The 12,520-nt window shown below is 35.3% G+C and overlaps 1 protein-coding gene across 1 annotated transcript in view; it reads left to right on the top strand.

The window, feature by feature from the left end:
- S6kII (Ribosomal protein S6 kinase II) overlaps nt 1-12,520 on the top strand; it is a 245,358-nt gene that overhangs the window by 60,235 nt on the left and 172,603 nt on the right. Inside the window, exon 5 of the mRNA XM_089105528.1 lies at nt 8,466-8,547. Coding sequence (XP_088961654.1) covers nt 8,466-8,547 — 82 coding nt within the window. The remainder of the gene's footprint in view (nt 1-8,465; nt 8,548-12,520) is intronic.

Here is a 12,520-nt window from a genome sequence, read left to right as displayed (position 1 = left end):
TAACCGCCCTTTAATCAAAAATAAATAGAAACACTAATAATTATTATAAATTCTTATTTTTTCAAAAAAAAAGTCAAGAAAACAATTTACATTGTAACACTCTAACCATCCTCCCCTTCCATCTTCCTCTCTTCCTCCCCCCTTCCCTCTTCCTCCCCCCATCTCCAAAAAATATCCTCCTTTTTCAACAAAAAAATTCTTTAGCTTTTTCTTAAATGAAACTAAGTTATCGGCCGCTCTAATACTATCCGGGAGACCATTCCATACCGAAACACCTATGTTCCGTAAAGCAAAACTTAACCTTGTTGAATGTCGGATCTCACTGACCAAATGGTCAACATTTCATGTAGAATATTCATGGTAGAGAGAATTGCGTGAAAATACATTCCAAAAGTACTCAGGAGATAACATATTCAGACACTGATAGACAAACACTGATAACCACAGTTTATAGAATTAGCAGTATGATCATTCCCTATCTCACCCATTATAAAAACCCGGACCGAGGTGCGAGTGCTCCAGAGAACGCTTTTGCAGATATAAACATAAGCGGCATCAGATCTTTTCACGGGTAGACAAGTCAGATTTCTCTTGGACGCGAAACTTACAGTTATAATAGAAATAATCGGAAATAAGTGGAAACCCGCTATTACGAATAATGCAATTTGTAACCCTCTTGGACGCGAAACTTACAGTTATAATAGAAATAATCGGAAATAAGTGGAAACCCGCTATTACGAATAATGCACTTTGTAACCATTTCTCATTGATTGACGGAAACAGACTAACCCGCTAATGCAGAAATAAGTGGGAGGAGCTTTTTGTTCGCACCGAGAATGAAGACCAGAAATGATCTGCGATAAACTTACTGGATAATTCTATAAACTGTGCTGATAACTGATAATCACGCTGCTGCCCAACATTCAGAATGCCAATTTTTTTGTAAGATTGGGCAGTGCTTTCACAATAGCACATCTCTCCGAGTACTCTGATTGCTTTATTCTGAACAATTTGTATCCTTTTATAGTTGCCGATGAAATTACTGGCCCATACCGAGCATCCGTACCCAATATAAGGGTCTACAATACCGCTGTAAATGAGCTTGAGGGTTGACAGAGGAAAGGTATGCTTCAGTTTTCTCAGTATCCCGAGTCCTCTGGCAGTTTTAGCTGATACTATCTCACTGTGTTTTTTCCAGCTGAGATTGCAGTCGATATGAAAACCCAAGTAACGGAGGTCATATACTTGTTGAATAACCTCAGAGGCATATACAACTACCGAATCCAGTGGGGAAAGAGTCCCAGTTCTGCTAAAAATCATGTAACTGGTTTTCTTTGTATCAACAACGAGGCAACTTACACTCACAAATACGCGGAAACACTGAAGTGCATGGTTAGCTGTTTCAACAGCTTCTTGAACAGACTTTGCAAAAACAGTTATAGCTGTATCATCAGCAAATGAACTAACAACACCATCACTTATATAATACCGCAATGTATCTACGTAAACTAGGAACAAGAGAGGTCCCAGAACGGAACCCTGCGGCACACCACAAGTAACAGGCATCAATTCACTGATAATATCTTTGTGCACAATACTTATAGACCGGCCGAAAAGATAAGATTCAAACCAACTTAGAGCACTATTTTTAATTCCTAGACTTTTTAACCGCTTCAAAAGTATATAAAAATTAACTGTATCGAATGCTTTCTTCAAATCAATAAATACCGTTAAAGGAACTAAATTTCTTTCAAATCCATTATTCAAATTATCTAAAAGATCATGTATTGCGTGCAACGTTGAGTGACGCTTTCTGAAACCGAATTGACTTATCACTAACAAATCCAAAAGAATATAAATAAGAATAAACTTGGGAATAAATAACTTTTTCAAAAATCTTAGAAAATAAAGGTAAAATTGATATTGGTCTATAGTTTGAAAACTCATTCTTGTCACCTCCTTTGTGAAGTACAATCACTGGGCAGCCCCACAGATGGCATTGGCTATCACCTTATTGGTCGACGGCCCGATGGACCATGGAGACCTGCTGACAATTAACCACCGTACTCTGACACCCAGAACACCGTCCACAAGTCGTATCCAATTATCTTAATTTGAAACGCCAAATAATTCAATCTATCACAGCGGACACTAGATTTGCACTTGGCCAGTCTATTATCACACAGGGACGATGACGGCACAACCGTTTAATCCGCTTGGCATAATTTTGCGACTACACAGAATGAATGCTGGCGAGGTACAGCTAACAAAACCTGTGGGAAGTGCCGGTACCCAAATCGCCATTCCCCAGCAGTTTAAGGATCAAATATCCAGCCTGTACCGATACGGCTCTTGTGTTTCTTCCTGCTTTCTTCTGCACAGGCTGTCATTGAATTAGCGAAAAACTAATGAAATTTGGCTATTAAATTATTTTATTAGCCAAATAATTTTTTTCCCTTCTTTTTCCTCTTTTTAGAATTCGAACTAAAAAAAAATTGTTGAAGACACGGAAATGTCGTACCTGTTGTTACTACCGTATTATTAAATCCAAACAATCCATATCATTAAGTTTACTTTAGATTATAATCCGTAGCCGAGTATTGTGAAACTTCTGTAATCCTCAAGGTCACTGAATATATTAAAGCTCAAGGCACTGAATTAATACAATTTCACAGCTGGTTTTAAAGTTCAATAAATCCAAAAAGATGCTATCACTCTGGAGACTAAACGGAGACTGAAATTATATTTTGACTTTTAGAAAGCATAAGGGTTTCGAACCCTACTCATATTAATATCTGATCGTTTTGAGTTTGACTCTGTTATTTATTTTAATTTCTGTTCATTTTGGGTTTCATTTATTTGTTGATACTGATTTGCGGTAGTTGTATGCTTGGTAAATTATTTGATTCTATTTTTTTTAATTTTTGGTTTAATGGATTCTTTACTTTTTTTGAAGAACTTGTTTTTTGGAAAAAGTTTTTGAAATTAATTTCTGTTCGTTTTATATTGACATAGTCTTTTTCAGGGAAAAAGAAAATAATAGTTCGAATCTTTCCGGTTTCCCTTTAAGAATTTATAGTTTAGCCTGCTGTTTATATGCTGGGGAAACTTTTTCAGTAATATTTAACAACATAAACTCTTTTGAAAATCATGACACAAATAGTAGTGTTTAATTTAGTCATATATATCCTTTAGTTGAACTGATAAATAAAAGTTAATGCCATTTCCAAAAAATTATATCTATGCTCTTTCACAGCCTGGAAACAACTACACTCTTTTGATTTAGTAAAATTTTAAGAGCAGAAGTAGTAATAGAAGTAACCCCGAAAATTTGAACTTAATACCCTCAGTCGTTTTTGTTATATTTCTGAGGTATCTAATTTGCAATTAGAATAAACAAAGTGTCTTTTGATTTAATTTCAAAGCAACATTTAGTTTTTAAACATAATTAAATAAAAAAAACAAGTTTTTTAAACTGAAAGTAAGGAGCGACATTCTAACTTAAAACGAACAGAAATTATTCCGTATATGAGAGGGGCTGTCCCCTCCTCAACGCCTCGCTCTTTACGCTAAAGTTTGACTCTGTCTCACAACTTTATTTTTTAAAACAATAAAAAGTTTGACTTTCTCACAACTCTATTTTTTAAAACAATAAAACACTTTAGCGTAAAGAGCGAGGCGTTGAGGAGGGGACAGCCCCTTTCATATACGGAATAATTTCTGTTCGTTTTAAGTTTTAATGTTGCTCCTTACTTTCAGTTAAAAAAATTGTTTTTTTATTTAATTTCTGATCGTTTTTTAGTTAATGAAGCTTTTATTTGAATAAAAATTTTAGTTTTCTTTTGCTAAATGGATGTCTTTACAAATTAACTTACGTAACTAACTTCTATATTCGTATATTTTTCTTCTGGCAAAAAATACAAAGTTGCAGATTTTTGCAGATATGAGCTTGAAACCTATGTAATAGGGTTTTCTGATACGCTGAATCTGACGGTGTGATTTTCATTAAAATTCTTTCACTTGTAGGGGATGTTTCCCCTACAAGGATGTTTCCTCTTTAAAAAATCGAGTAAATTTTCTCAGGCTCGTAGCCTTTGATAAGTAATACTAAACTTAATAAATTTTATATATTTAGGATCAGCATTATAAACCCATTCTTTTGATACATTTATTGACATCAAAATTCCGTTTTTAAAAGTTTCAATTACTATTCACCCGTATCGCTTGTTTTTTATTGTTTTTTTTTATTACGTATATGTTATTACTTATATGAAGGGGTTCTCCCCTTAGTCAATACCACGCTTTTTACGTTAAAAGTTAAAAAAAATTTTGATTCACAAACCATTGAATCACAATGGCCGTTTATTTCGAATAGATTGCTATTTTGAAAGCACTAAAAAAAAAAACTGTCGCGTAAAGAGTGAGGTATTGACTTGGGGTAGAATTCCCTCACATACTGTATAATTTCTCTTCGTTTTATTTTCTATTATTTATTCTTACATTTCAGTTGAAAAAAATTGTTTTTTTTTATTTAACTTCTGATCGTTTCTTAAATAATGCTTGGAAATCCGGCGCCCCCTTCCTAGAAATGTCCCTTACCCCAAAGAAACTTCCTCCACGGAAATATTCTCCAGAGTAATCCCTCCTCTAGCCCCCCCCTCCAGAAAAAATCCTTCCTGAAAATGGTTGTATACTTCCCAATAACCAATAAATAATGCTGGCAAGTCCGGCGCCCCCTTCATGGCAATTTCCCTTCCCCCATGAAAACTTCCTTCATGGAAAGATCCTTCCATATAGCCCCCGACCCTCTCCTTCCCCCACCTACCAGAAAAAAACTCCTCAGAAAAAGACTGTATAATTCCCAAAAACCAAAACTATAATTTAAAAGTTAGTAAATTTCATAACTTTCAGCCCTCCCCCTGGGGACTTTGGGGGATCAAGTCATCCTAAAAGACATTTTTATCAAATTTTCGACCATGCTGAACAAAATGGCTATCTCGAAATTTTGATCGGGTGACTTTGGGAAAAAATTGAGCGTGGGAGGGGGCCTAGTTGCCCTCCATTTTTTTTGGTAAATTAAAATTGAAAATAGAAATTTTATTTTCCATTCCAATGCGCCCGTCCCCTATTTTATCGTCACCCTGGTTCTAAATCAACCACCCTGGTAAAAATAAAAAACTACCAGAATAAAAAAAAACGCGACAGGGTGCTTTCTTCTGGCAAAAAATTGAAAAATAAAAATTTTTTCATTTAGGGGCTTTGAAACTCAAAAGCAGGATTATCTAATACGCTTAATATGATGATGTGAATTTCATTAAGGTTCCATGACTTTTAGGGGGTCTTTCCCCCTTTTTTTGAAAATCAGCCAAATTTTCTCAGGCGCGTAGCTTTTGATAGGTTGAATTAAACTTGATGAAAATTATATATTTCAAATCACCATTGAAATCCGATTTTATTTATATATCTAATGGTATCAAAAACCGTTTTCTAGAGTTTCGGTTACCATTGAGCCAGGTCGCTCCTTACTTACAGATCGTTACCACGAACTGTTTGATGGGCAGTTTGATTGGAAGTGTTTGGGGAAATGATGGGTGTGTGGGGGGGGGCATTCGCCCTCCAATCGCTTTTGACTATTAATAAGGACACTAGCCCTCGCAATTCCCAATTAAGTGAGCCATTTTTGAAGTTTCTATGACAAGACTTTCTATAAAAGCCTTATATGCCCCCAGGGTATAACTTACAACCTTTGCCCTGGGGGCTTTGGGTGTTTTTTTATGCTCAAAGACATAATTTCTAGACCTTTCAACTACGTTGAACAAAATGGCTGTCTTAAAATTTTGATTGGATGTGTTCGCGGAAATGGTGGGCGTCAGAGGGGCTTAGTTGCCCTCCAATACCTTTCGAATATTAAAAAGGGCACTAGCCCTTTCAATTTCCAATCTGAATGATCCCTGTTTGAAGTTTCTACGACAACACTTTCAATAAAAACATTATATGCCCCCAGGGTATAACTTACAACCCTTGCCCTGAGGGCTGTGGGTGGAGTGCCATCCTCAAAGACATAATTTCTGGACCTTTCAACTACGTTGAACAAAATGGCTGTCTCAAAAGTTTGATTGGGTGTGTTTGAGGAAATTGTGAGCGTGGGAGGAGGTTTGTTGCCCTCCAGTCACTTTTGACTATTCAATAGGCACAAGACCTTCCAATTTCCAATCGAATGAGCCGTTTTCGAAGTTTCTACGACAAATCCTTAGATACGAAGTGCCCTGGTCTACAGAAACCAAAAATAATACATTGTGCCAATATCGTTCTTTTCTGAGCCAGCGCTATTGCGCTGCCTTTGATTTAATCTGTGTTCTCTACTAGAAAGTGCGATTTCTGTTGTTCTTTTCTTGCAATCCATTTGTGGTGTTGTATAGGGGGTCAGGAATATAATAATAATTACTATTATTATTACTAGTAAGAAAGTATAGAAACAAATTTAACGAAACTAGATTGATATTTTAAAATTTAATGATATTAATTTTTAGAACTCTCAGTAAATTTTACTTTTCTTTGTTACATAAAAGACAATGCAATAAAGACATTGTATTTTTTTTTTTTTGTAAACCCCAAAAGATGATCTTACGTTTAGAGGTCTTAGAGGGACTAGCGTTAGAGGGACGCTTGCGTTTAATGTGATTGTTCGTTGTAATTTCTGACCGTTTTGGGTTTCATGTTTTCATTCACATGGTTTTAAGGAAGGATTATTTTATGGCTTTATTAATGCTGGTTTTAGGTTCTTAAAATTGCTTTTTAATTTTCTTTTAAAAATTTAATTTTTGAAAACCTTTTTTTAAATAGATTTCTGTTCGTTTTTAGTTGACTTGGTTTTATTATTGCCTTTTGTTGGAATAATAGTAATTTTTTTTTCAGTTTTTCTTCTTAATAAATAAAATTTTAGTTTGTACTTCAAATTTTGGGCAACATTTTTGGTTTTCTGTTGCGAGAATGGGAAGGTGGATTTTTATTCAATCTGAAAATTAACTGAAGTTTTTTTTTTTTTTTTTTTTTTTTTTTTAATAAACATAATTTTCAGTCTTCTATTGTGCTGAAGCCATCCTGTCGCCATCATTGAATATGGGCGTACCTCAGTTCACAGTTTTATTAGAATGTTTTTTTTTGTGTTTCCTTTGGTCTTAATTTTTAACGGTAAATGCATGTCAGGGCCATTTGGAAGAAAGAGCTGTGCGTTTAACTGTCAAAAAAAAGAAAGAAAAAAAGTGTTATGAATCAATACAGCCTGAGTTGTGTTCTAAATTTTTTGTCTCAATGGAATTTCTCTTGAACCTTTACACAAGGGAGCTTAAAGTCAATTGAGAAAAACCTATATGTGGTTTTCAATTCTGTTAAAAAAAGAAGATTTTTTCACCTTTTTGAGTCTTATTTTCTTCAAACGCAATTTTTTCAATTAAGTCCGCCCTTGGCCATCAGACTTTCTACCGTAAGTTTCAAACTGATTAATGAATGCATATTTTGCAACCACTTTCTGGGTCTCTTAAAGCCCTCCCACTCCTAACTAAAATGTGCGGCCCATTTTTCATAGGCTACAATCCTCCGAACTTTCAAGTCAATCGAAAAAAGCACTTTTGGTTCTTGTTGGCCCAAGTTTTTGGAGGTGATCGTACACCCAAAGTAAAGTATTTTCAATATTATGTTCCTCTTAGCCCGGTAAATTACAGGTGTAAGTTTCAAGCCTTTCGAAAACACGTGTGAAAAAAAAGCTTTTCTTTTTTCTTGTGTAATGGCCCATTGGTACAAGTTTTAAGCTGATCAGAACTTTTTCATTGGCTCCTTTTCGCCCCCGTTTTTTTTGTGTGTGTGGGGGGTGACAATTTATCAAGTAACAATTCATGAAAATGTAGGAGGGCAAGTATATTTAAGTTTTTTATATGAAGATACAAATTTCCGTAAAGACTTACGGCTGCATGTTTTGAACTTCTCAAAAACAAACGGATTTTTGCCCATTTCTTGGAGCCCTAACACCCTTACCCTACGTTCAAAAAAATTTCTGCTGCCCTTGCAGGCATGGTAGGGGTGCTGGTTGCCCTCTAAGAACTTTCAACCCTTAAAAAAGTTAACAGAATTTCCAACTCCAATCGAAGTAGCAGCCTCCTAAGTTTCTCTGACCACCCCGTTCATACGAGTTAACAAAAAAAAAAGAAAAACAGATTAGTACGTGGGAGGTACATGGCTGCTTAGGTAATGCTGGGATGCTGTTAGTTGGACGATTTAATGCTGAAACTTCATTGGTTTAATATCTCATTTTTAAAATTGGCGTTAAAGCAACGTTAAGTTTAGAACTACTTTAATCCATTTTTTGCTATTAAGCCGAAATATTATTTTTGCTGAAGTGCAATTAGAACTATCAAACGTTGAGAAGTTAAAATTTAGGGTTTTTGGTTTAATAGCTTATTCTTTTCCAGGTCTTTTTAGTCAGGAAAATAATTGGTAAAGATGCGGGTACCCTCTACGCCATGAAAGTCCTCAAGAAAGCAACATTAAAAGGTAATATTTAGATTTTCTTCTTGAAATTGATTTTATATAGAAAGTTGTTTATATTTACTAAATTAGTTCCAAGTCTGCTTGTCCCTATTAGACCTCTTCTCATTACGGAAAAAATTTCTAGAGTGGCTTTTGTTTTTGTCGTAATTTTGTGGTTTCAAAGCATACAATCCATCATCTATTTGAATTAAGTTTGCTCTGCGTATGGAATGTAATCGGGAATGTAAGCAGGTTAGGGGAGGGGGTATTGGTTTGCTCTGCCACCTCTTCATGCTTCTCAAGGCCTTTTCTACTGTTTTTATGACTCTCCTGGAGTCTCTGTAGATTACTTGCTTGCACAACCCTGCTGTCCACTTGCTTTCAAAATTGAAAGCAACCAATATTAAATAGTAAACCGTTACACAAATAAGCATTTTCCTTCTCAAATAGGGCTTGACATCAATTGCCAAGGTAACCCGACTTGTAGTCTTTTTTAACCCTTGTTGAATCCCACTTGCTCTTAAAATTGAAAGCAACCAATATTAAATAGTAAACCGTTACATAATAAGCATTCTACTTCTCAAATAAGGCTTGACATATCAACTGCCAAGATAAGCCGACTTGTATTCTTTTTTCACCGTGGTTTGATCCCTTGTCAAAATTGAAAACAACCAATATTAAATAGTAAACGGTTACATAAATAAGCATTTTCTTCTCAAATAGGGCTTGACATTTCAACTGCCAAGGTAAACCGACTTGTAGCATTTTATCTCCCTGGTTCAACTCCACTTGCTTTCAAAATTGAAAGAAACCAATATTGAATAGTAAATCGTTAAAAAAATATGCATTTTCCTTCTCAAATAGGGCTTGACATCCATTGCCAAGGTAACCCGACTTGTAGTCTTTTTTAAACATTGTTGAATGCCACTTGCTTTCAAAATTGAAAGCTACCAATATTAAGTATCAATCCGTTACATAAATAAGAATTTTCCTTCTCAAATAGAACTTGGAATTTCAACTACCAAGGTAAAGCGACTTGTAGCATTTTTTCTCCCTGGTTCGATCCCACTTGCTTTCAAAATTGAAAGCAACCAATATTAAACAGTAAACCGTCACATAAATAAGCAATCTCCTTCTTAAATAGGGCTTGACATATCAACTGCCAAGGTCATCCAACTTGTAGTCTTTTTAAACCCTTGTTGAATCCTAGTCGCTTTCAAAAGTGAAAGTGACCAATGTTAAATAGTGAACCGTTACATAAATAAGTATTTCCCTTCTCAAACAGGGCTTCACATTTGAACCGCAAAGGTAAACTGACTTGTAGCGTTTTTTCTCCCTGGTTCGATCCCACTTGCTTTCAAAATTGAAAGCAACCAATATTAAATAGTAAAGTTACCGTAAACGGTTAAAAAGAAGTATTTTCCTTCTGAAATAGGGCTTGACATATCAACTGCCAAGGTATGCCAACTTGTAGTCTTTTTTCACCCCGGTTCGATCCCACTTGCTTTCAAAATTGGAAGAAACCAATATTAAATAGTAACCTGTTACATAAATAAGCATTTTCCTTCTGAAATAGGGCTTGACATATCAACTGCCAAGGTTAGCCGACTTGTAGTCTTTTTTCACCCTGGTTCGATCCGTCTTGCTTTCAAAACTGATAGGAACTAATATTAAAAAGTAAACTGTTACATAAATAAGCATTTTCTTTCTGAAATAGGGCTTGACATAACTACTGACAAGGAAAGTCGACTAATAGTTTTTTTTCACCCTGGTTCGATCGTACTTGGTTTCAGAATTGAAAGCAACCAATATTAAATAGTAAACCGTCACATAAATAAACACTTTACTTCTCAAATAGGGCTTGACATATCAACTGCCAAGGTAAACCGACTTGTAGCGTTTCTTCTCCCTGGTTCGATCCTACTTGCTTTCAAAATATTAAACAGTAAACCGTCACATAAATAAGCACTCTCCTTCTCAAATAGGGCTTGGCATATCAACTGCCAAGGTAACCCGACTTGTAGTCTTTTTTAACCCTTGTTGAATCCCACTTGATTTCAAAATTGAAAGCGACCAATATTAAATAGTAAACCGTTACATAAATAAGCATTTTCCTTCTCAAATAGGGCTTGAAATATCAACTGCTAAGGTAAGCCTACTTGTAGTCTTTTTCTACCCTGGTTCGATTCCACTTGCTTTCAAAATTAAAAGCAACTAATACTAAATAGTAACCCGTTACATAAATAAGCATTTTCCCTCTCAAATACGGCTTGATATCAATTGCCAAGGTAACCCGACTTGTAGTTTTTTTTAACCATTGTTGAATGCCACTTGCTTTCAAAATTGAAAGCGACCAATATTAAGTATCAAACCGTTACATAAATAAGCATTTTCCTTCTCAAATAGAACTTGGCATTTCAACTACCAAGGTAAACCGACTTGTAGCGTTTTTTCTCCCTGGTTCGATCCCACTTGCTTTCAAAATTGAAAGCAACCAATATTAAACAGTAAACGGTCACATAAATAAGCAATCTCCTTCTCAAATAGGGCTTGGCATATCAACTGCCAAGGTAATCCGACTTGTAGTCTTTTTTAACCCTTGTTGAATCCTACTTGCTTTCAAAAGTGAAAGTGACCAATGTTAAATAGTGAACCGTTACATAAATAAGTATTTTCCTTCTCAAACAGGGCTTGAAATTTCACTCGCAAAGGTAAACTGACTTGTATCGTTTTGTCTCCCTGGTTCGATCCCACTTGCTTTCAAAATTGAAAGCAACCAATATTAAATAGTAAACCGTTACCGTAAACGGTTTAAAAAAGAAGTATTTGCCTTCTCTAATAGGGCTTGACATATCAACTGCCAAGGTAAGCCGACTTGTAGTCTTTTTTCACCTTGGTTCGATCCCACTTGCTTTCAAAATTGGAAGAAACCAATATTAAATAGTAACCCGTTACATAAATAAGCATTTTCCTTCTGAAATAGGGCTTGACATATCAACTGCCAAGGTAAGCCAAGTTGTAGTCTTTTTTTACCCTGGTTCGATCCGTCTTGCTTTCAAAACTGATAGGAACCAATATTAAAAAGTAAACTGTAACACAAATAAGTATTTTCCTTCTCAAATAGGGCTTGACATAACTACTGACAAGGAATGCTGACTAGTAGTTTTTTTTCACCCTGGTTCGATCGTACTTGCTTTCAGAATTGAAAGCAACCAATATTAGATAGTAAACCGTCACATAAATAAGCACTTTACTTCTCAAATAGGGCTTGACATATCAACTGCCAAGGTAAACCGACTTGTAGCGTTTTTTCTCTCTGGTTCGATCCTACTTGCTTTCAAAATTGAAAGCAACCAATATTAAATAGTAAATCGTCACATAAATAAGCACTTTCATTCTCAAATACGGCTTGACATATCAACTGCCAAGGTAACCCGACTTGTAGTCTTTTTTAACCCTTGTTGAATCCCACTTGCTTTCAAAATTGAAAGCGACCAATATTAAACCAAAATTTCTCTCTGGTTTGATCCTACTTGCTTTCAAAATTGAAAGCAACCAATATTAAATAGTAAACCGTTACATAAATAAGCACTTTCATTCTCAAATAGGGCTTGAAATATCAACTGCTAAGATAAGCCTACTTGTAGTTTTATTTCCACCCTGGTTCGATTCCACTTGCTTTCAAAATTAAAAGCAACCAATACTAAATAGTAACCCGTTACATAAATAAGCATTTTCCCTCTCAAATACGTCTTTATATCAATTGCCAAGGTAACCCGACTTGTAGTTTTTTTAACCATTGTTGAATGCCACTTGCTTTCAAAATTGAAAGCGACCAATATTAAATAGTAAACCGTTACATAAATAAGCATTTTACTTCTCAAATCGGGCTTGATATTTTTACTGCCAAGGAAAGCCGACTTGTAGTCTTTTCCCACCCTGTTTCGATCCTTCTTGCTTTCAAAATTGACAGGAACTAATATTAAAAAGTAAACCG

Source organism: Artemia sp. Qi Xiang Cuo, chromosome 2 (assembly GCF_049724085.1).
Source record: "Artemia sp. Qi Xiang Cuo chromosome 2, ASM4972408v1, whole genome shotgun sequence".
Classification (NCBI taxonomy): domain Eukaryota; kingdom Metazoa; phylum Arthropoda; class Branchiopoda; order Anostraca; family Artemiidae; genus Artemia; species Artemia sp. Qi Xiang Cuo.
This window is presented reverse-complemented; position numbering and strand designations above follow the sequence as displayed.